Source organism: Muscardinus avellanarius, assembly GCF_963383645.1.
Source record: "Muscardinus avellanarius genome assembly, chromosome: 4".
NCBI classification, from domain to species: domain Eukaryota; kingdom Metazoa; phylum Chordata; class Mammalia; order Rodentia; family Gliridae; genus Muscardinus; species Muscardinus avellanarius.
The window spans coordinates 5,316,442-5,341,110 of record NC_137789.1 but is presented as its reverse complement, the minus strand read 5'-3'; the positions used below and the strand labels follow the sequence as shown (position 1 = coordinate 5,341,110).

General features: G+C 38.8%; 1 protein-coding gene across 1 annotated transcript; it reads right to left on the bottom strand.

Annotated features, from left to right (window-relative positions):
• Positions 1–14,509: 14,509 nt before the first annotated feature.
• On the bottom strand, positions 14,510–24,309 carry LOC308262252 (V-type proton ATPase subunit G 1-like; the record flags this gene model as incomplete). Its single annotated transcript, XM_080694711.1, has 2 exons — positions 14,510–14,600; positions 23,843–24,309. The coding sequence occupies 2 exons, from the start codon at positions 24,307–24,309 to the stop codon at positions 14,510–14,512; spliced, it is 558 nt and encodes a 185-aa protein (XP_080550837.1).
• Positions 24,310–24,669: the final 360 nt, after the last annotated feature.

Genomic DNA, 24,669 nt, shown 5'->3' with positions numbered 1-24,669 from the left:
AGACTCTTCTCTCACTCTATTATTATCCCTACTCTACTAAAGTCTACCCTTCCCTCCTTCTGGTGACCTGAATTGATCCTAGGTCCATAGGACATAGAATCTTGGAATCAAAGAGGTTTTTTTTTTTTTTTTTTTCAGATAGATTTGTTTTTAATAAAGGGGTTAATTTTCTTTTAATCCCATATAAAACAATAGCAATTAAAAACTTAATTTTTCAAAGTAAAATATTTATATATAAACAATTGTGCAAAATTTACATGAAAACATGGAAAGACGGATTTTTCTAGAAGATAAAGCAAAAGGTGTAACAGTTCTCAGGTGTTGATATAAAATACTGATCAGCATTCAGTTCATACATGGGAATTAAAATCTAATGTAAGAATTCACATGGAGAAGCCAAAGTATTTACCATCATAAAAGTACTATCAATACACAATTTAACACAATAACCTCTGAAAATATAAAGAACCAATTAATATATAAACCAACATCAGTGTTGACAGAACATTCAATTGCCCAAGTGCTCAGGAGCCAGGAACCTAATGAAGGCTCTTCATTCAAGGATTATTTATACTCAGCATCCAGGTGAACTGTGAAACAGAACAGGGCTCACACACACCACTGCTGCTGCCTTTTCCAAATTATCCTTCTAAGAGATGCATGCTAGTCTCACTCAATCTGTTCCCACTTCAGGATATTTTGTTTAACAAGTTTCCCACAGCCTTCCAAACATTCTGTCTCTGATGGTAGAATTTCAATCATTTATACAGAAAGTTGCTGAAAATATTTTCAGATAGATCGGAGCTATCTGTACTGGTCTTAATTTATATCTTGTTAATATCCATACACATATGGTTTAGCCAGACATAAACAAGAAAAGTCACATAGCAGAATCTTCATGAGGCCCCTACGTCCTTCTCATATACCATAAACAGCATAAAGGAAGATGGCTTTTGCTAATCAAGAACTTCCTGTAGATTTTGAAGTTGCCTCTTCCCCATATTTTTCCATTAATATGTATGACTACAATACACCAATAAAAATAAAATAAAAATAAACTTTGGTAGTAAAAAAATAATAACTAGGAAATACATGCTGTCTCCAATTTACAAATGAGGGTTTTGTGCACAGATGTTTAGGATCTTGCTGAAAATCTCATAGATATACATGGCATTGATCAAGTATGAACATAGGTTTTTGAACCAAGATGATAAGAATAATAAATAATCTTTCCACTATTAGACATGTCTCCAAAGGCAGGACTTAAAGGAGGAAGGACTTGAGAAGCAATGCTGCTTACCAAGGTGAACTAAAGTTGAGATCTCTCAAATGGTACTGTTTTCATCCTATGGCCACCTAGACCACCAAAAGCAAATCAGAATGAGACTCCTACTCTTTGCTCTTTCTCCTGATGCAACATTCAGTGCCTCTGTGACAGCCACTGGAGCATGACTCTCCCTCAGAGGCAAAGTTACTGACTCCAGCTTTCATGCTCCTGTGAGCTCATTACCACATTTTGACGACTAAGCTCTCTCTTTGATTTCTGGAACCTGAGACCCACCAAAGAAACTGCTCTGAAGTCTTGTTCCTGCTTTCCTTTGAAAGGACTGATTTAAGAGGACTGACTTGAAGCAATGAGGTCAGAAGGGAGACTTCAAACAGGAAAGCAGAGCCAGGTCAGGCAGCTGCCTAGGTAGAGAGAAGTGGGAAATGGCTCTCCTGGTGATGGGGGTGGGATGTAGACCAGCTGCAACTGGGAGAAAAACAACAAAGAATACTGATGAGAGACTCTGTTATATTCACAAATATATTAAATTTAATCACTAAACCAAACATGAGAAGGAGGGAGGGGGAGGTAATGGGGTGGGAATTGGAGAAGGACTAAATGAGTGATATGTGCATGAATGCCTCTACCATCTTGTACCCCATTAAGATGTATGGCTACAATGCACCAATAAAAATTTTTAAAAATAATCACAAAAAATAGAGACTCTATTACAATAAAAGAATAAAATAGGACTGGGGGGTATAGCTCAGAGGCAGAGTGGTTCTAAGTTTAATTCCTAGTCTCCCCCCCCCAAAAAAAAAGAATGGTATGATGTGAGTGATGTGTTCATGTATGCTTCTACCATCTTATACCTCATTAAGATATATGGCTACAATACACCAATAGAACAAAAAGAAAATGTACAGACCTACAGAAAAAATAAAAAAATAAGTGAGGAAAGAGTGGCAGTTGGAGACCCTCCCCTGATCCCTGGAGATGGAAGCCCAGTGTATGCTTCTTGACCTTGACTATTGTCAGCAAGCGTTAAGTGTTTGCAATGTCAGCAAGTTTTAGTGGCCAGGTAGAGGAACCTTCCTAGGTCTTGATATCCACTGACTCCTCCACTCTCCTAAAGCCAATTACTCCCATGATCTTGCTATTATCTTGCCACCAAGCCCAAGTTTGGACAAACTTTTCCTGTTCTCCAGCATTTTACCATCTTTCTTCTCCAAGCTGACCATCAATACACACGGCCTTGCTATGAGTCCTTTCCATTGCCTACATCTTTCTAAAAGCAATCATCAGTCTCATAGAGATATTAACTTCAATTCCTAACATCAGCTCGGTGACAAAAACTGTTGGGTTTAAATTGGTGACATGAAAACCATTCAAACTAAACTATATCTAACTTGTTCTCTTCTGCCCTCTCTTTTTTGGTACTGAGGATTGAACCAAAAGGTTTCTATCTTTGAGATACACCCCAATTCTATTCCATCTTTTAATTTGAAACAGGATCTCCTTAAGTTGCTGAGGGTGACCTTCAACCTTTAATTCTTCTATCTCAGCCTCTCAAGTACTGGTAGTAAAGGAGTCTGCCACTATGCCCAGCTTTTTCCCCCTCTCTTTGACATGGAAAAGGCATTTCCTTGCCATATATGGGCATAGTATTATCCCTAAATCCAGGTACTTTTTAAAGGGGAAGGGGATCAGGATTTTTCACTATTCCACTTAATCTAATTTTCTTAGGGGTGACATTTCCAAGATGAGAAGACTTATCTTGAAGAGGTTAAACAATTTACCCAAATGTAAATGATTAAAAGATATCCAAGCCAAGATTCCACTGAATATGTCCAGTTCAATGCCCATACTCTTTGGAAGATTACCAAAATTCAACATGGTCTGGGTATATTGCATGAGATGAAATCAATTATATTCTTTTCCATATGAGGAAATACATTTCTGATATCAGCTTCCATGACTACCGTGAATAAGAGGCCAAAAGCTGGGTCAGGACATTTGAAAGGCAGAATATCTTGTTGGCCCTTGTCACCAAGGATAAATTAGAATTATCTTAATGTGGATAAAGATGGTGGCTTTATCTCCAGATTTGTACAGCAGAGTGAATTTTATTTATTTATTCATTGCCTGTTGTACTGGGGATTGAACCTAGGGGCCCTCTGTTTCTGAGCTACCCCACCAGCCCAATTTTATTTTTAAATAAGGTCCCACTACATTTATGAGAGTCTCACTACTTTCTGAGGCTGTCCTGAACATGCAATCCTCCTGTCTCGGCCTCCCAAGTACTGGGATTACAGGTGTACTTCATCGACCCCAGCAAGAAAGTACATTTTAAAAGCAGTCTAATTCTGGTACCTTACAGTTGAGTTTGCCAGCCTTCCTCCTTTACTAAAATCAAACACTTTCTTATTGATTATGATTAAGAATAACAGAAATCCCTGTGCATTAGTCAGGCATCAAAAATTTAGTTCTATTTCTGTGAACACATCACAGACCACCAAGGATGAAGTGAGCTGCAGGACCATGTGTGGGATAAACAAAAGGGAATCGAGTGGTTTAGTAAGATGTGAGCATGCAGAATGGGGGACACAAGGCTAGTGTAGCAGGCATATTGCAATTCAGCACAGATGTGCAAGGGTTAGGCTGGTATTGCTGGCAGATTTAAAGTTCACACTGGGAGGTGAGAAAAGAATATAATTTTACTTTCTTAAAAATCAAAAGAAGAGAAAGGAAAATTTATTCTTTGTCCTGTAAAGATGTAGAAGGACAGAATAGTAGGAATATATTCATGTATAAGAAAAAAAATTCTAATGCTTGAGTGAGAAACAATAAATAAATCCATGATCTGAGGGTACAAATGATTTTTCCTTGCTCTGTCTGAACCTAATATAGGACTAACAGCAAGTACTCAGCTTATGATGTAGAGAAGATTACCCGAAATTGAATTTTAGAATTCCTCTCCCAAACTCCTACATCCCAGGTGTGTGTGTGTGTGTGTGTGTGTGTGTGTGTGTGTGTGTGTGTGTAGGTACTGGGGTTCCTGGAAGCCCTTCTACCTCCCGGCTACACTCCCAGACCTATTTTATATTTTTATTTGGAAACAGAGTCTCTTAAACCAGCAATGCTGGCTTGGAACCTGCGCAATCCTCCTGTCTCCGCCTCCCAAGCACTGGGATTACAAGTGTGTGCCACCACGCCTGGCATCCAGTTTTTATAACTATATGCAGCAGTGCTTAATATAATATATAAAACCCTCGAGAGCCTGGCATAGTGGCGCACGCTTGTAATCCCAGCATTCGGGAGGCTGAGACTGGAGGATCACGGCTCACGGACAGCTTTAGCTATATAGTGAGGCCTTCCGTAACTCAGTGAGACCCTGTTTCAAAATAAAGAATAAAAAATAGGGCAGGGGGTGTAGCATGAAGGTCGAATGCCCCTGGGTTCCATCCCCAGACCCACAAAAAATTAAAAAGAACCCCAGAGAAAGTATATGGATTGACATCAAGACTTCAGAAAGATTGTATCCAAAATTGTGTTTATGTGCAAGAATACATTTTATTGGGAAGAGGAGTTTAATGATTTTATAAACTTCTTGGAGGAGTGTGAGTCCCCAATTTTTGAAATACTGTCCTCTCCACAGAATTCTGAAATTGTTGGTTTTTATCACTTTTCCCTACTGCCCTGATTGGTCCCCATCAGGCATGTGGTCTCTGTGTCTCTGATTACTAGTTCCTCAGGCTGAAGCACAGCCTCCTAGGGAAATCAAAGCCATCTAGATGCTACCTTTCTCCTTTCCCTTTTGTAACAGGAAAAATGCTGCTGCTGTCTCTGTAAGGAAAAGTGAAAACCGTATTACTGAGAGTCAAAATACTCTATACCACCTCTACTGAAGGAAGACCCAGTGTGCCATCTATGTAAGCTCTTCAAAAGAATCTCTCTTGCTCCTGGAGGAGTCTGGCTTTGCCCCTGGCAGTCAAGGACTAATTCTCATGGGTGGAACCACACTTCTTTCACATGTATAACTATAGCCAAGTGTGGCACAGGCTTGTAATCCCAATAATTGGAGTTACACCAACCAGATATGGTGGTTCATGCCTATAAACCCAGTACTTGAGGGGCTGAGACAGGAGGATTGCAGGCTCAAGGGCAGTTTCAGAAAGTAGTGAGAATCTTACCAACCTAGTGTGATCCTGTTTCAAAATAAAAAAAATAAAAATTAGAGTGGGGTATAGCTCAAAGATAGAGTGCCTCTGGGTTCAATCTCCAGTCACCACACATCAATGAAAAAATATATACCAGAATCAGTTCAACAGGATCATAATCCTCTGATGCCCAGACTTGGGGCTCAAGCACACAGGATTAAATGGTTTCTATTCTGGCTCTCTTCGATTACCTGCTGCATGAATTGAGGTATGATGCTCAGCTTTTCTGGGCACTGGGTTTTTCATCTGTACAGTGGTGGACATGGTCTCCATTTAGCAGATATGTATTGCACAATTACGATGTTTATCACAGAGGAAATAATGAGAACAAATATGAACTCTGGCCCTTCCTTTTCAGAACTAACAAAGAAGTCAGAGTCCCATAAAATCAGCCACCACAGTGAAGCAACAGGGCTTCCCTAGTGGAAATGCATGGTGTTACAAAAGCAGAAAGAGGACCCGAATGCAGATGAAAGAATTCAGGTATGGTTTTCTAGAGAAGCAGCAGCTGTTTTCCATTCAGCAACAGTGAGAAGTAAAATGATACTAGATGTCTCCCGAATAATAAGGTTTTCAAAAGGGTTGGCGAGAACTCTGTCTCTAGCTCTCAGCACAATTTACAATGGCCAAATCATGGAACTAACCTAGTTATTCATCAATAGATAAACGGGTTACAAAATTATGGGATATACACACAATGGAATTCTATTCCACAATAAAGAACAAAATTATGTCATTTGCAGAAAAGTGGATGGATTCTGAGAAAATTATGATGAGATTAGCTAGTCACAGAAAGTGATGGATCATCTGTTTTTTCTCCAATGTGGATACTAGGGAGTAATGGGGACACAAGAGACACTTTAGATGATGCAGGAGAGACTCCAGTGGAACAATAGAGGGGTTCTGAGTGGGGAGAGAATTAAGGAAGGGATCACTTCCACTGACATTATAAACATGTCTGAAATTACCAATTCCAATCTCAATACCATGTTTGGGGAAGGGGAGGGAGTAGGAAGTAAGCTAGGAGGAAGCTCATCAAGTACTCTGTGTAGGTACGTCCCTATCACTCTGAACATTGTTATGATCTGAGACTACATGCACTAATACAAGTGTGTGTGTGTGTGTGTGTGTGTGTGTGTGCGCATGCAAGTGTGTGGGGAGTGTATGTAATTGAATCGCCAGAAAAAGATAAGCCAATTCCTGTGATCAGAGTCTGTAGAGAAGATCTCTAAAGACAACAGACTTCTCCACTCATCTTGTCTTTAGTGGCCAGAACCTGCCTGCCATCTGGACGCTTATTGCTTGTCAACTACTTCTGGTCCTTCTAGCTGCCATCAGAACCTGGCAACTCACATTGTTTGAGTCCCCACCCTAGATGTATGAGAATCAAAAATTGAATGCTGCAGCAGACAGCAAGCTGCTTCTGACGGATGCTGCAAATTCTCTAGCAGTGAGTGGCTTTCTTCACAGCACCCTCCACCACCACTCTTGGGCTTCTGGTCCTTTCCTGCCTCCTGACTAGACACAGTAATCAGAGTTGTAAGATAAAAAATGGAAGAGATACTGAGGACTTAAAGTAATATTTTGTAGTCCATAGCCATCCTGAGGTTCTTGAGCACATTTTAAAGTAGAAGCTGACAGGTGATAAGAACTGGAGCTGACATTGTATTTTATCCAGGAATTGAGTTCCCTGAGTCATGGTACTTGTCCCAGCTGAGAGTGGAATAGGTGAGAATAATATCTTATAAAAGAGTGTCTCTTGAAGTTTGTAGATCATAAAATATCAAATTAATGCATACATATCTATGTTCATAGACACTCATTTCACAATTGACAAACTATGGAACCAACCAAGATGTCCAGCAACAGATGAATAGATAACAAAACTATGGAATATGTACACAATGGAATTTTACTCAATCATAAAGAACAAAATCACATCATGTACAGGGAAATGGATGGAACTGGAGAACATTATACTAAGTGAGATTAGTCAGTCACAAAAATTAAAAAGAAAAATGTTCTCCCTAATATTCAGAAGATAGAGAAAAAGGTCATAGGAGGAACTCTAGACAGAGGAGAAACCAAAGATGAGCAAGTAAGGGAAACTCCCTAATGTGCATGAAGTACATTCATAAACATATCAAAGTCAATCTCTTAGCCAGACATGAGAAGGAGAGAAAGGGAGGAATAGAGTGGGAATTGGGGAAGGGCTGAGTGAGTGATGTGTGCAGGTAGCCTCTACCATCTTGTGCCCCATTGAGTTGTATGACAACCATGTACTAATAAAAAAAGAAGAGGAGTAATTGTCATATGTTATCACCTGGAATGTTTTTTTAAATGCAGTCTTTGACTGGGCTCAGTGATGTATGCCTGTAATCCAAGTACTTGAAGAGAGGGGGCTAAAACAAGAGTATCCCAGGTTTGAGGCCACCTTGCAGACCCTATTTCAAAATAGAAAATAAAATAGGGCTAGCAGTGTGGCTCAGAGGAAGACTGTCTACTATGGGTTCAATCCATAGTACACTAAAGATTATATTAAATTCAATCTCCTCTTATTCTGAGCACTTTTAAGAAATCCCAGATGCAATGAGTTATAGCCAAATAATGATGTCACAGGGAGAGATGGGACTTAGTCTCTGACCCTATAATGCCTGAGAATGGTGGACCCAGCCCCTATGTTCTTTCTATAAACATTGAATATACACCCTCTACATTTCCCAATAAATCTATCAGCCCACCACCAAAATTACTACCATCCAACTACGGTGTTCTTTGTTTTATAATAATAAAATTCTTACTATTTTTTTTTCAGAAAGATTACAAATGTGACTCAAAAGACCCAAAAAAGCTCTAAGTGGACATCAGCACAGGTCATGATTTTTGGCCCAAGAAAGCAATTAAATGAATCAGAAACACCACCCTCTGCTTGCTGAAACACATACCAGCTAAGACTTACAGTTAATCTGAAATCAAGTTGAGATACAAATTGAACTCTCTCTCTCCTCTCTCTCTCTCTCTCTCTCATCCATCAGTTTCTATGGAAGCCGCATCTTTGGAACTAAGGGCTAGTATGTGAATAAAGAATTCAAATTTCAGCAGATGGCTTTCAGCTGGGTGGCTTCTGTCAAGGAGGGAGAGCGGAGATGCACCTTCCAAAGGGCAGTACACTTTCCAGAGAAAGAATCACTTTGGCGAGTTCATCCCTTGGATATTCTGAAATTTCCATCTCATTCTAATTAAAAGAAATATAGCATAGTCGTTTTTCCAGGAGGGGTGCTAATCTTAATCTGGGGAGCTCTTAAAATGACTCTCTTCTTTTGATTTCCCCAGAATGGGTTAATATTAATTTTCTTTTTGCATGAGTAAATTGCAGAGAAAACGAGAGATTTCATACTTGCAGCCATAGTCGTTGCTCTTTGTTCCCTGCTCTAAAAGGGAAACTCAGTGGCACTTTCCTTCCTTGTTCTAGCCACAAGAACAGCCTTTGACAGTAGGATGGGCCTGCTGCTACTTTATCAAGAAGTGAATTATGACTTTCAAGAACAAACTATGCGGCGTAAGCGGTTAAGCCCAGAATGGGAAGTTTCTGCCGGTTGGAGAATTTGAACCTCATCTTCTCTAGAGCCGGCTGTGTCTTTAATGTCTAATTTGGAAGCTGCAGCCTGTCACCAATGTTAAAATGCAAAGGGTGAGGGAGGAAAAGAGTTCTGTATGCGTCACCTGTGGAAAGACCACTTTACTCACTCAATTCCCTGCCATTTGGGAAAGCTATTATAGGCTCTTCTGTGAGACATTTAAAACTTCTTCAATAATTTTTCTGAGAGTTCCAAAATGTGCCCCAATTAAATTGTCAGGCAAATAGACAGATCTGACAAGTGTCTTCTGGTGGATGAGCCTCCTGCGTCTCCACGTGCGGTGGCCTCAGGAAGCAGAGGTAGGAGAAGGTAGAGATGATGCTCGCTCTTACCCTGATCCCATGATCTAGAGAAGAAAGGTATCAGCTAAGTGCTCCATCCTGAATCCCATCTCAGAAACTCAGAAACACTCTCTAGGTGTCTACTTTATTTTGCTCTCATCAGGCTTTTTTTTATTTTCAGTACTGGGGATGGACCCCAGGGGCATTCTACCACTGAGCTACACCCCCATTCCTATTTTTAATTCTTTATTTTGAAACAGGGTCTCATTGAGTTGAAAGGGCCTCAATAAGTAGTAGCTGAGGCTATCTACGAGCCATGATCCTCCTGTCTCAGCCTCCCAAATGCTGGGATTACAAGCATGAGCCACCATGCCTGGTGCTCATCAAGCTTCTTATTAGAGGTGCATCAGGAAAGTTTGGGCCCCAGTTCGCTTTGGGGTCACTTACCAAATCTATGGTAATTATTGGTATGTCAGCTGAAATCAAGACATGCCATGTCTTCAGAGGGCTGTTGTGACAATCTAGAAGGCCATTTGCATTTATTCATGTCCTTGTTCCACCACAAGTTCCACTGTGTGGAAGGACAGCACAGCCCTGGCTTAGGAACCTGTATTCTCTACTCTGGTGGTGGGAGCTGCATGAAACAGGTGGCAGCTGGCCCTGCAGTGACTGCCTGTCTTGACTGTGGACTCAGGTCTCTCCACTTATGTGTTCTTTCTCTTTTCAAACCAATATAGCCTACATCACAATACGTTTCTCTCTATTTTGACCTGAATCCTAGAATCAGTCCACAATTACTAGGGGCTATAGGATGGAGCAGGAACTGGGGGAGGTCTTAATGAGTCCTGTGTGCATGTATACCACTATCATCCTGAACTTCATCAGGATGTATCATTAAAATAAACCAATAAAAATAAATTAATAAAAAAGTTAAAAAAGAAAAAATGCCAACAACAAAGATAAGGCTATCCAAAACGTTTAGAGTCGCAGAGATGAAAGACCTGGAGTCAAGGCTCAGCATAATATACTGCTTTGCATCTGGTAAAGTGACTTCATCACAAGCCCTCCAGTACATACACACACACACACACACACACACACACACACACACACACCTTATTTTTATGGATTAGGCCCTCTTGTCAAATGACTCTGAGAGAGACAAAGCACAGTTTCTTTTTTTTTAAATCAGGATAGTAGTCTCTTTTTATTTTAAAATGTTCTATGGGTGAATTACGATTATATATAATATTAGGATTCATTGTGAAACAGTCCTACCTGCACATAGTATAATTGAGTCGATTTTATTCCCCAGTCTCTTCCTTTCACCTCCCTTCTTCCCTTCCTCTAATCTGGTCTCCCTTCTATTTTCATAAGATCCTCACTTTTTTTCTCTCTAGGTTCCACATTTGAAAAAAAACATGCAAACTTTCTTTTTTCTTAATTTTTATTGGTGCACTGTAGTCCTACATCTTAAAGGAGTAGAAGATGGTAGAGGCGTACATGCACACATCACTCATTTAGCCCTTCCCCAATTCCCACCTCATCCTCTCTCCTCTCCTTTATTCTCATGTTTGGCTGAGTGATTGACTCTTACATGTTTATAAATGTATGTCATGTACATTATGGAATTTCCCTTTTTCCTCTCCCATCTCTCTTATTTACATCACCTTGTTTGCTCATCTATGGTTTCTCCTCCTTTGTCTAGAGTTTCTCCTAAGACCCCCTTTCCCCTAGCTTCCACATTTTAGGGAGAACATTCAATTTCTTACTTTTTGTGATTGATTAATCTCACTTAGCATAATGTTCTTCAACTCCACCCATTTCCCTGTAAATTACATCATTTTATTCTTCCTTATGGCTGAGTAAAACTCACTTGTGTACATTCCCATAGTTTTGTAATCCATTCATCCATTGATGGAATCTTGGCTGGTTTATAGTTTGGTACTTGTGAATTGTGTGGCTATGAACATAAATATGCATGCATTAGTATGGTAATTTGTTTTCCATTCCTTTGCCTAAAACTCAGAACTCAGTAGCTGGTTCTGGTTCCTTGCCAGTCTAAACATGATTTAAACAAGCCAATCCCATACTGCTGTGGAAAAAAAAAGGGACATCTCACACTCTAAATACTACAAAAATTGTCTTCCACGGTTTATCATCATTTACACAATCCTGACATGTATATCCCATGTGGTCCTCTTCCATAGGGCTGTAACTATAGATGTCAAATAAAGTGTTAGTCATCTCACATACCAAGTATCTGGCATCTTTATAATCCTGAGATGTAATTTTTTTTTTACTAAGAAATTTCACAGGAAGGGATTAAAACAATTGTTTTCTGATGGATTTATTCGTGTACCTGATTGTTTTAGAGAGAGTCTAAATATAATTTGCAGCCAGACAAATCAAGAATTAGAGACATATACTCCAAACATGGATACATGGAGAAACTCCACGTATTACATTTAAGGGAACTCAAACAGGTATATTTTCAAATACCAAATATTTATTATATTGCCAATAAAACCTTTCTGTTCATTAAATTCATCTTTAAAATTCTCAAATGCTTGTGTTTTATGCAGTTGAAAGAAAATAGCATATTATCTATATTATGAATAATCTCATAGAGTATCATGTTTAATTATGGTTCTGACTGCATTCCTAAATGAGCACTTAGTGGGAAAAAGTCAACTTTTCTAGACATGTGGCCAGAGTGTGTTTTTCCCTAAAATACAAAAACTGGTGTTTAAACTAAATATAGCCTTTTCCATTTAGTATTCTACTGAACACCAACATCTAAACCAAATAGCTCATCTGAATGTTTCAAGTGCAGTGGTCCTGATTAAGCTACAACAACCTCAAGTGAGATGAAGAGGGGATAAGTGTGATGTTCTGAAACTTCTCACACTTTTGGTAGGTTGTGCCTAGCAAATTACACCAGATAGAGTCCTAGATGTGTTAAGCCAACTGATTTAACAAGAACAAAAGCAAAGAATTACACTAGGACCTAAAAATGAGGAGGGCAGAAGCCCAGCCCTGGTTACATCACTGCCAGCCTCCCTTGGTTGTGGAGATCCTCTGAGATCACCTGTAGTCACTGTACTGTACAGACCCTTGGAGTATAGTACCTTCATTTCATGCTTAGAATCAGGGGCCATACACTTGTAGCATGGTTTGAGTCAAGCAAAATTGTCATTGTAACCCATGATATCGCCACCAGTTTCTGGTATAAAATAGAGCTACCTTTCATATGTTTATTTTAAAAAATCTTTGTCTCAATCCCACTGTTAGATGATATATGTTCTTCTCTGTAGGTCTGCTCTATGATCAGATATACTAAGGACTCAATTTAATATTTTTCCAATTTGAGGACGTTTTTGTACCATTGTGTTAAAAAAATGTAATTCTGGCCAATCCATAGAACTACGACATTCATGATTTCTAGTAGTCACAGGCTATCCTAAGGAAAAAGAACTTCTTAATTTTGTTTTCAAAATATTCTGACCTGTGCTACAAAGGTAGACTTTCCCTGACATTTATTCCTTCTTTACCTGGGTGTGGGTATAGAATTCCTGTCTCTACTACTGGACCCTACTGGGAAATCACTTATAAAAAAATAATAAAATTTCCCCATGATCCATGTGTTGTGGAACATTGTTTTCCACAGTGTATGTAAGGGCATATCTGACTTATGAGGGCACAGAATATTTTATTGATAAAGCTCCTTAAAGCTAATTTCTGTCCATCTCTACTTCAAACACCAGTAGGTATTGGCATAGAGGTGCCTGACTTTGCACCTTGGCTTTTAGGGTCCTATTTAAGAATGGCCACAGCTCAAAAGGAAAGGTCACAGATATTTCCTTTCCCAGGGAGAATAATTTTGAACAAACAAATTCTTCCAGGTCCTTAAACATGGAAATCAGTTGGTTTTGACTCGAAGATCCTGTCTAAAAGAAGAGATAGTTTGATTTCATATCCACATGTCTGGGTTTCATTCTTCAGACAAGTGCCTACCCCACTCTTAGTTATGTATATCAAATTTCTGCAGCCCACCTTGGGGAACCAAGGTGGTGAAATCTATCAGTATCTGGGTAATTCCCCAGAGGAGGCGTCTGCAGGACTGAAGGAAATGACTGACCCCAAAAGGAAAAATCACCCTCAGCCTCTTAGTGATTGCCATCCTGACAGCTTTTGACTCAGTCCAGTCAGAGTCCCCCCACTAATGGTGCATACCTGTCATTTATAATAAAAAGCCATAGTAAGATCTTATTGGCTTGATATAAATTTAATAGGGTCATTTTCAATCTATAAACTAAAATCTCTTTACTCTTTTAAATATGTTCCATATATAGTCAATGCATTCAACTAAAAGATAAGATTCTTTGCACTGCCTCTATTTCTGGCTCCAATTAGATTGCAAACTATTGAAAGGCAGAAAGCCCAACCTTTCATTTTTAGTATTCTTCTCCGTGGAGCCCACTATATTAAATGCATTAACCTGACTGACCTTTGGTAAATATTGATTGAATCAAATTAAATTGAAAGACAGCCTCTCTCAGTGTGTAGTTTCAGAAACATAAAAAACATAGTGTCTATGTGGTGAACTTGGGGGCACATTTCCAGAGACTGTATCATTAGATTGAGAATAGAGAGTTTTATTCCTAGAGCATTCAGCAACTGAATAGCTTCATTCATCCAATGCAAGTGAAGGATGTAAAAGAGAGGAGAGAAATCACAGTTTCAGGCTCTGCATTTGTTGCCAACTCTAGCTTCAGTCCTTGGAAGCTTGGAGGTGGTATGAGATCAGGACATCTCTGTGTGGATAGTGGCATGGTCATCACATATGGGCATATCATTTTAATGTTGGTCAAGACTTAACCCATCATGTACTCCCCCAAATCTGCACTCCCTTTTCATTACCCTGCATTGGTTCACTCTTGGCTCATTTACCCTAAACAGTCTCTACTCCTTATCCACTCAACTCTCATTCCTTGTTAAAGTATTTAGAAACAGGTCAGCATCTTGCCATTACAAAAAAAGATTGCCATTGTCATGGCTTAAATATCGCTTCATAATGAAGGATCTACATTATCCTCTTGCCTACACATCAATAACATGCAACTCCAGATCATTCCAATAGTGCAGGGGTCCCTCATGCATAAGTGGGGCTCTTGTGCTCTCTTGGACAAGCCTGTTAACAAAAATCAGGCAAGTCATTACATCATTAGGCATAGAGCTAATCAGAAGAGATAGGTGATAATTACATAATTATAACTATACATAAATATGCACACACAACTGTAATAGGATACCTTCTTAAAAGGAGCAGAATTTTTTGCTACAAGAATTATAGCACAATGGTTCTGTGCATGATAAGTAAAGCTCTTTCCAGGAATGCTGATGCTTTTCAACAGAACTTTCTGTGAGGATGAAAATGTTCTCTCTCTCTCTCTCTCTCTTCATAGCCCACTATATTAGCTATTAGGTTATTGTGATTTTTGAATTAAAATTTACATTTATATAGACACATCAGATAGTGGCTTCTTCCTGAAATCATGAACAAACTAAATCTCCTTTTTTAAGTCTCAAAGTCTTCTTGACTCATGATGATTGCTAATGCACATTAACTCCAGGCTACTTGGGGGAACCAGTATGTCAGAAAGACATCTTAACACATTTTACTGAAAACTACAATGAATGTCCTGCCTCACATCAATCCCAACTGATTCTTTGTCTGGCAAAAATGGCTCATCATAGCATGAACTTGCCTTCAAGTAATTTCACCAGATGTTCCAAACATCTTACCATCATGCTTTCCATTAAGTGAATATTTGACAGCAATTGGTTCTCTTTCCCTCCTGTGTCACTACATACAAATAGTCACTCTACTAAAATTTGATGAAGGTGTTCCACTGACAGGGCTGTGAGATCCACACTGAAGATAAGAAATAAGGAAAACAATATCTCTATTCTTGAAGAGTTTTACATTACCATGGGGATCAAGGGATGAGCAATTAAATCAGAGTGTGGCTGAGCATGCTTAGTACACTTGAGGGTGATTACATGAACAAAGTTTTGGAGGTTGTGTCTTTATGGATCACAGACAGGTGCTGTGGGATGTGCCCTCATAATTTCACTCATAAGCTCCACTTAGGTCCTCTTTTCCATGGGGGAGCTTAACCAGGATAAACTTCACTGTCTACCTTTTCATACCAGTATCCCTCCCCTGCTCACAAAAACATTTCAAAGATCACATTTTACATGTACCCTTTGCATTCGCACCTTTTTCCTAGTTTCTGAGGAAATCCAACCCAACATGGGGAAAATTAATACTTTAATATGCAATGACATAAGCTGGTAATTCAAGCAGTAGCAAGATAAGATTGTTTGCTTTTCTTAATTTTTCAGTTTTATCATGTTAGGATGTTTAAATAACTGGACAATACTATCAATAAAAAGAACATTTTAAGAATTTTATTGGTGCAATATAAATATAGTACAACCACTACCTACATCAATAAAAACATTTTTAAATAAAATGTATTTTACCTCTCTCAATGCAAGAAAGAAGGGGGGAAAGGAAGCAAACAGTAAGGAAAGAAAGAAGAGAATAACCCAACATGAGTTATTGCCTCCTTTACTAATCTTCCTTTGTTCTTGTCTTATCTGCCTTTGTTCTTGTGTTTTTCATTTTGCTGTGAACCAATTAAAACTGCTATTTTTGTGTGAAATCATGTTTAGAAACTATTGAAGCAGAAAAAGGAAATGTGGGAGAAATCAGAAAAATGATGAAGATGGTGAAGGATCATATGGAAGCCCTTTGGTTTTGAGAAAATGAAGTGTCCAAAGGCCTACAGGGGGGCTACTGTGACTGTAGGCTAATAGGGGTGTTGGGCATGTATATATTGTTTCCTCACTCCTTCCTATGAATAATAAAATTAGGGTGACCATGATAGAGATTTGAGAGAAAAGAGTCAATCCAAGAGATTTTTCGAACTGAAAAAAAGGTTATCTGTTGCAGAAGGAAGGATAACTTTCTTTTTTTCCGATTTGGGTGATGGACAGTTAACAGTATTGTTGTCAAGACTCTGTTATATGAGAGGAAAGATTTAAGAAGGAATATAATGCTTGCCTGGGGAACTATAAGATTGAAATATTTTGTTCTGTTAGAAAGTGTGTGTGTGTGTGTGTGTGTGTGTGTGTGTGTGTGTGTGTGTGCGCGCGCGCGCGTGCACGCGCGCGTGCTAAGAAAGGGAGAGATACTAAAGTTTACTCCAGAACACTGATTCTCAGCTGTAGAATAGGAACCACTTTGGCTCTGAGGGGATGTTTGTCAATGTCTAGGGATGTTTGGTCCACAGGAGATACTACTGGTATTTATTGGGAAGAGAGTAGAGGACAAAGGTGCTGGGAAAAAAGTGCTATGCACATATATGGAATTACCAATGCATATCACAATGGAATGTATGAGGAAGGAGAGAGTGAGGTGTGCATGTGTGTGTTCCTAGCACTCTGAACCTTGTTATGATGTATAATTACAACATATCAATAAAAGTATATTTAAACAACAACTAATTATACCCAACAAATAATTATTCAGTGTCACACACCAATAGTGTAGAGATTGAGAAAGTTTGCTGAATTATTTAATAAGACAGCTAAATGAATGCCAGTTTTGGGTGGTGTATACCTACATTCAAATATCAGATCTCCAATTAATTGTGTGATTTTGAGAATGTGATTTATCTTCATAGAGACTAATTTTTTTTATCAATGGAAAAATGGAGATACAACATTGTTACAAACACTGCAAAAATCATGTATATGAAATTATTGGATGCATAATAAATTCTTAACAAATACTTCCTTAACTTTTCTTATATATAAAAACCATGAAGAGTTAATAAAGCATTTTATCATAAAGTATGAAAAATTTACATTTCCCATTCTATTGTATGGTTATGTCTATGTACAAATTTCTTTAGCACAAAAAGTTTATAGAAAAGTTCAGGTCGAACTTCCCCTATCTCCATGAATGATAAAATAATTCCTGATTTTTTTCAGCCCTCCTGCTTTGAATCCTCTCCCCTTTCTTTTTCTCACTATCCCCATGAATGAAAAAAAATCATCCCTGATTTTTCAGCCCTCCTGCTTTGAATCCTCTCCCAATTCTCTTTCTCTATCTACAATTAGATGGCATAGTCTCTCAAGTCTCCAGCTGCATTTTATGCCTATTTTGGACTGTGATTAGGCAAACATGTTCCTAAAATGTCTCATACAAAAACAAAATGCCACCCAGGTCTACAATCTGGCCAGCCAAGATCATCATTCTCAAACCTGAAGAGGCACCATGCTGTTCTCAGGTTTCCCTGGTCTTTATTTGTAGTTCCTAGGGTTCTGGTCACCATTTTCCCTTTACTCCACAGAACATTTGTCTACTTGTCTTTCTTTTTTTATTTATTTTTTTATTGGTGCATTGTAGTCATACATCTTAATGGAGTTCAAGAAGCTAGAGGCATACACGCACACATCACTTATTTAGCCCTTCCCCAGTTCCCTCCCCTTCCTTCCTTCTCATGTTTGACTTGGTCATTGACTTTGATATGCTTGTGAGTGTACATTAGGAAATTTTCCTCTCCACCCTCCCATCCCCTCCTCAGTTAGGTCTCCTTATTTGCTCATATATAGTTTCTCCTTCCTCTTCCACAGTTGACTATGACTCATTTTCTTCTAGCTTCCACACATTAGGGAGAACATCCAATTTCTTACATTTTGGGAATGAATAATATCACTTAGCATAACGTATTTCAAACATTAGAACAGTTTCTCTTCATCCCTTCGGTAAAAGAATCACTGATTTCTTTTATTCAAATGACCCTTCTTAGGTGGGCACAATGAGCCTCATCAATTTATAGAGACCCTCAAAAACTTAGTAAGACTCTGCTTCTAAATAAGAAGGGCCAAGGGTATAGTTCAGATATTTAATTCCCAGTAAAATAAATAAATAAATAAATAAATAAATAAATAAATAAATAAATAAATTAATAATAAGTAAAGCAAGCCTTCCTCATATTCTTTTGTTATTCTGAATACCACAGTATTTTTATGTGTGCCATTTTAGTGTGTCTATTTGTTTCCCTGATCAGACTATAAGCACTCTGAGGGCAGAGACAATGTGCCTGACCCATTTCTATAACCCTGTCTCCTGCAGTCATCCCTGTCAAGTAGACCCCATGCCATTGTGTTGAATCTTGTTGGATTTGACTATATTCTGCTTTATATTCATTTTTTAGGCTTTCATTAAAATAGTCACATTCTTCCCTAAACTAAATTTATCTCCAAGGTTTCTCTTCATTTCTTCCAAGTCTTTTTTCCTATGATATTCATTTCTCTCATAACTTATTTTTAGACCACTGCATGAGAGGCTCCAGCTTCAGAAAAAGGGTGGGAGTGAGGAAAAAGAAGTGCAGCTGCTGTTTATTTTATTCTTTTCTTTAGTCATAAAACTCAGAATGGACTCCAAGAAGATTCCATGAGGTTGAGAATAGAAAATGAACCATGTGTTCTTCACAAGAGCAAATTTCATCCTCTGAGGCAGGTAGATGCTGAACCAGGGCTTCTCATTACAAACTGAAAGGATGTTTGCAACATAGAAGAGCATCGTGCCATGGAGGACACACCGCCTATGTTATCTTTGCATCACTCTGACCAAAATGTGTGACAAGAGCATCTTCAAGAAACAAAGATTTGTTTCACAGTTTCATAGATTCAGTCCATGATTGACTGGCTCCAGTGCACTGACATAAAAGTGGAAGGGCATGGTGGTGGAAAGTTGCTTCACTCATGTTAGCCAGGGAGAAGAAAGCAAGAGACAGGAAGTGACACAGTACATCCTCAAGGCCACACCCCTAGGGACTCACTTCCTTCAGCCATGCCTCCCTATGAACCCTTTTGCTTTGGGGACCATCAATTCAATACATAAGCATTTGAAGGAGCATTCCCAATCCAAACCACAACACAACCACATCTCAGAACCACTTTTAAGGTCAGAAGGAGCCTTCTAATTCACTTTGTTTAGCCCTTTCATGAGAAAAAGAGGTGCCCTGAAAAGGGATGGAGAACTGACATAAAGTTACTAAGTGTTATAGCTTACTCTGCAGATTGGTGGTGTAATTTGCTGCAGAGTTCAGTTCAATATCTCCCAACTGGATAGCCTTCCTACTGCTCATGCTCCTGACACAGGAATTTCTAGTTATCATCTCACCAAGCTCTTTTTACTTCCTGTATCACCATCCTAACAGTACTTCCTTTTTGTAGTGTGATATTACTTCTTCAGTTCTATTTTTTCCATTCCACACTGTAATACCTTAATAATGGAAAACATACATGTTCTTCTTTACAATCAAACTTCCCGACATATTCTATATCTCTTGCAGACTCTCAATAGCTATATTGAAATGGATGCAGAAATAATACATAAGCTTTATGTTCTTTTTCTTCTCTTCATTCTCTATCTCCTCTTATCTTTCAAAGAAAACTCAAATTTTCTATTTAAACACCCACATAGAAGGCCATATGAGAGCTTTTGTACCCTAGAGGCTGTCCACATCTTATCTCATCAATTATAATCTTGTATTTAACTAGAATCTTTATTTTCTATTTATATTTACTTTTATTTTCTTTTATCGGCAGTGCTGAGGATTGAATTCAGGGGAATTCTACCTCTGAGCCACACTCTCAGCCTGATTTTTATCCTTTATTTTGAAATGGTGTCTTACCAAGTTGCAAAGGACCTAAGTAGCTGAGGCTGGTCTCACAAACCCAGATTCTCCTATCTCAGCTTCCCAAGTACTGGAATTACAAGCATGCATGACCTCACCCAGCTTAGGATCTTTATTATAATTGTCTATTTACAGTTTTCCTGAGGACTTGGGAGCAGAGAACTAATGTTTGAAAATCAGAAGCCACCTAAAAAAATACCTAACCATTTGGTAAAATTCCCCAAATGTGCCCAGATGCTCTAGCTTCTGCCATATGATTTTTCAGCTTCTTATGTGAAGAAAAGCTATTAATTAGATTAAGACCACTCTTCATATGCAAATAAAATCAAGCTCACAACAACTTTTCTCTTGAAATCCTTGCACATGTGAAATAAAGACAAAAGAGCATGACTCATTCTTTAGTTTTTTTAGGTGAAGTTTATATATCTATGTGGATGTTAAAGTTGACTTGTAATAAAGGGATCAGAAAACTTTGCCATGGGATGTGCTAAAAAGGTGGTCTATTTTATTTTAAAACAATTCAAAACATGATATAAACAATCTTCTCTCTAGCCTAACTGATCTCAGAATTCAACAAATTGAAAGTATAGGGAAATAAGTTCTTTGCCTGGGGTCATCTTGCAAACTCAGGAGAAAAAGAAATGACATGATCCTTTAAGTCCTAGTCTACTACTCTCTGCAGTGACCCAGGCAACAATAAAACTGACAGATCCATTAAATAGATCGGCCTCATCTAAATGTAGACTGGAGGATGTTTAGAGCATAAACTAGCAATTTCTAAGTTAAAAAAGACTCTGTGGTGACAACTTGCAAAATTTTAGACAAATTTATATGTGACAGCCAATCTATGATTTGTTATTCCACCATTCTTTCCTCTAGGGACAAGGCTTATTAACATGGAAGGGAAAACTATAACCATGTATAGATGATTGACCCATCCAAGGTCGCACTGTCAAATCTTAGAAAAATGTTCTGGATTGCAGTTGACATCTTGTAGAAGTGAAAATAAATACAAGCTTAACATTTGGAAGGAGCAACATTTGAATCTGGACTCAGCAACATTAAGAGAGGTAATCTTTGAGCAGAATATTGACCTCAGGGATCTTGGATTTTCTCATTAAGAAACTGAGATAGAGATGACATGTTTTGCAAAGTGATTAGTTCTAAAAATTTACCCACAAGTTAAATCATCAAAACAGTTACACAAATGCACAGAATGTCTCATAGTCTGAATTCAATTAAAAAAATGTTTCTCACCCTCCATTGGCTCTTTTGAATTTCCCCTGACATCTAAAAGGAACACTTAATTTTTAAAAATCTCATGAAAAATGGCTGAGTTTATAAATTTCAAGGATCAGTTATCCAGACCGATGCTGAAGACTAGAACAGGGTCTTAGTATGTTCCACGCAGTCTGTCTCCAGGGCTGTATTGCTGTGAGCACCACTTCCTCTGCAAGAAATCCTGATAACTGTAATCATGGACTCACAGCTCCATCTCCTGGGCATGTTTGAAATTCCTTCTCCCCTCCTCTCCTCTTCTCTTTTTTTCCTTTCTTTTTCTTCTTCCATACTATAAAATTAAACTAAATATATCCTATCTGCTAGGCACAGAGGATACAAGAGCTCACCATTTCTGATTTCAAAAGTTAATAAGGCAACTTAACAGAGGGAATAGGATGGGGGAAAAGGAAAAATCTCTAATGCACATGATGTACTTTAAAAACATATCAGTATCAATAACTAGGCCAAACATTAGAAGGAGGGAGGAGGAAATGGGGTGGGAGCTGGATAAAGGGCTAATTGGGTGATGTGTGCACGTATGTCTCCACCATCTTGCTTCACATTAAGATGTATGACTACAATGCACAAATAAAAAAAAATTAAAAAAAAAGAGAGAGAAAATATCAAAGGAGAAATATTACATGTCCACAACTAACTTGGAAGGAATGAGTGCCCTCTTGATCCTGGCAGATGAGTTTCTACGACAGTACTTTCAGAGCCCTTGAGGAAGGTCAATGCTGAGGGCAGCCCAGACAAGGCTTCCAGGAGTGAGTGGCAGATTACAGTGACACCAAGTGGCATGTGCTGAGCACTACAAGGACCTAGCATTCTTCTAATTACTTTACATTAACTTAATAGTTTGTCATTAACAGAAACACTGTGCACACACATGGAAAGTTGGCCTTCAGGTCCAGGATCTCTAATCTAAACTTCAATCACATGGCTTCAGTCACAAGGACCAGTTACTACTATCCAAATAGTAGATTGTATTTCTCATGAAAGATAAAAAGAGGATGAAAAGAGTAAAATCCAAATTCCCTGATTCCAGATTCCCTGACTTCATGTGGAAGGAACTCTTTCACTCAACATGGTCTTGCCCAATAGACAGGGTTTCTACAAATCAACTGTAGCAGCTGGCAGGTGAAGTAGTCAGTTATTACATTGAGTGGGATTCTACAAGAATAAACTGCATTGGGGGGATATACGGCTATAGAAATAAAGAGCAACTGAGACAAAGGATGACTGTAGGAAAGGGTGACTGCACCTTAGTTTCTGTGGAGGGAGTGCAGGGTGGAAGGCATGTTTTTTAGGGTACTGTGTAGCAAAGGGCACAAAGAGGGAAACCACTCTCTTGGAGAATAACTCCTCCTTTACTGAGTTCTGTGTCCTAAGAGAAGTAACACTGATAATTGAAAACTTGTAACCCAACCTGTTGGTGGTGTCTTGGTGCATTCTGGGCATAGCACCAGGTAAAGGAATGGGTGGAGAAGCAGGGACTGATAGTCATGGGACGGGCACCAGGGTAGGTGAGCACCTTACATCACAGTCAGGGCTTTATTCTGAATATGCTAGAATTCCAAGAGTGGGTTGCAACAGGGAGTACCATGGCACCAATTATATTTCCTAAAGTATTTCACATATAACAACATATAGCAATATTCATAATTACTCAAACACAATGTAGAGGGAGAAAAAGCCAGGCACAAAAAATGGACAGTTTATTTCCTTGATACAAGTAGAAAAGTAGAAAAAACTCTTCTGTCAAAACTCTACTGATTTTCTGCAGAAATCAGTGTGTTTCTTTTTTGGGGGGAGTATCAAAGCATACTTTTTATTATCATAAAGGATGAACCAGAGGGGTAAAAATACAGGACAAAGCTTTTACTTTTAGATGTTTGTTAAGTACACCAAATAATAACATGTAACAAGTTCTTGAGTCTTATCATCTAGAAATTTTTATTAAGATAAACTAACAGCAGCCCAAACAAGTCTCTTACTATTCATTGTTCTAGTCCCTTGCCAGGATGGACTACTTTAAGGCTGGTGGCTGCTTGGTACAAGTTACACAGAGCTATTTACTACTTTTTCATAAAGTCCATGTTCTTCAGCAAAGTATAAGTGAAAAATTATTTAACCCCTTTGTTTCTTTAAAGGATTATGTTTTTTTTCTTACTAGATATAAGAAAGAAAAGTCAACACTGACACATATGTGGCTTGGGCTAAAAGGCATAGGAAAACAGACAACATATACTCAATTAAATTCTAATAAAGGGCAGGTAAAATGATGAAAGCTCTGGATAAGGACTAACTCTGTACAAAGGAGCTAGATTTGCTACTCTCCAAAAGTGAAGGGACCTATTATAGAACACACAGACTTAATTTAATGCCTTTCCCAAGAACAGAGCTCAAGCTAAACACTAAATCTCCGTATTCCATGACACCATCTAAGACGCCCATCCACAGAACAGGCGCTTTTTTCTTCCATCCATTTATGCGATAGTTTTCATGGATTTCTGGCCAGATGTTGCAGACAAAGGTTAAGAGGTTATCTAAGACTTCATCCCTATTCTGGTGGAAGAAGGTCTGGAGGATGGTCATCTTCGCCTGGGTCTTCTTTTCCACTTCAGAGCTGCAGCTGCCATGGGACCCCAGGGCCGCAGCTTCCTTGGCCTTGAATTCTTTCTCTCGTTGCAGGCAGTACTGTTCAATTTCAGCCTGAGCTTCTTCTTTTGCCTGCTTCAGCCTCCAGTTCTTTCGTTTGCGAGCCTCAGTCACCTTCTCTGCGGCCCTCTTCTCTGCCTGCAGAAGCTGCTGGATCTGCTGCGACTGGCTGGCCATGGCTGCAGAGACGCAGAGGCCAGGGGAACAGCCAAAACCTACGTGAGGGCCCCTAGAGTCCCAGTATGTTTCTTGATACTGAGGGGGGATGGTGGCTGGTGGATCATTGGACGATGACAAGATAAGCCTTGACTCTTCATCTGAATGCTGGTGACAGGGGATGTTCAATTTGTAAAACTGTATCAAGCTGTAGACCTACTGTATGTGTGTGTGTCCACATGTACATTATACTCTAGTAAACAGTTTAACAGAAAACATTCCTGTAGGTCCTGTGTGGGTAAGAAACAGTTGAAGAATAAGAAGACCAATTCAGAGGGGAACTCAGCCCTTCTGGAGAGGACAGCATGGCTTGGACTTTCA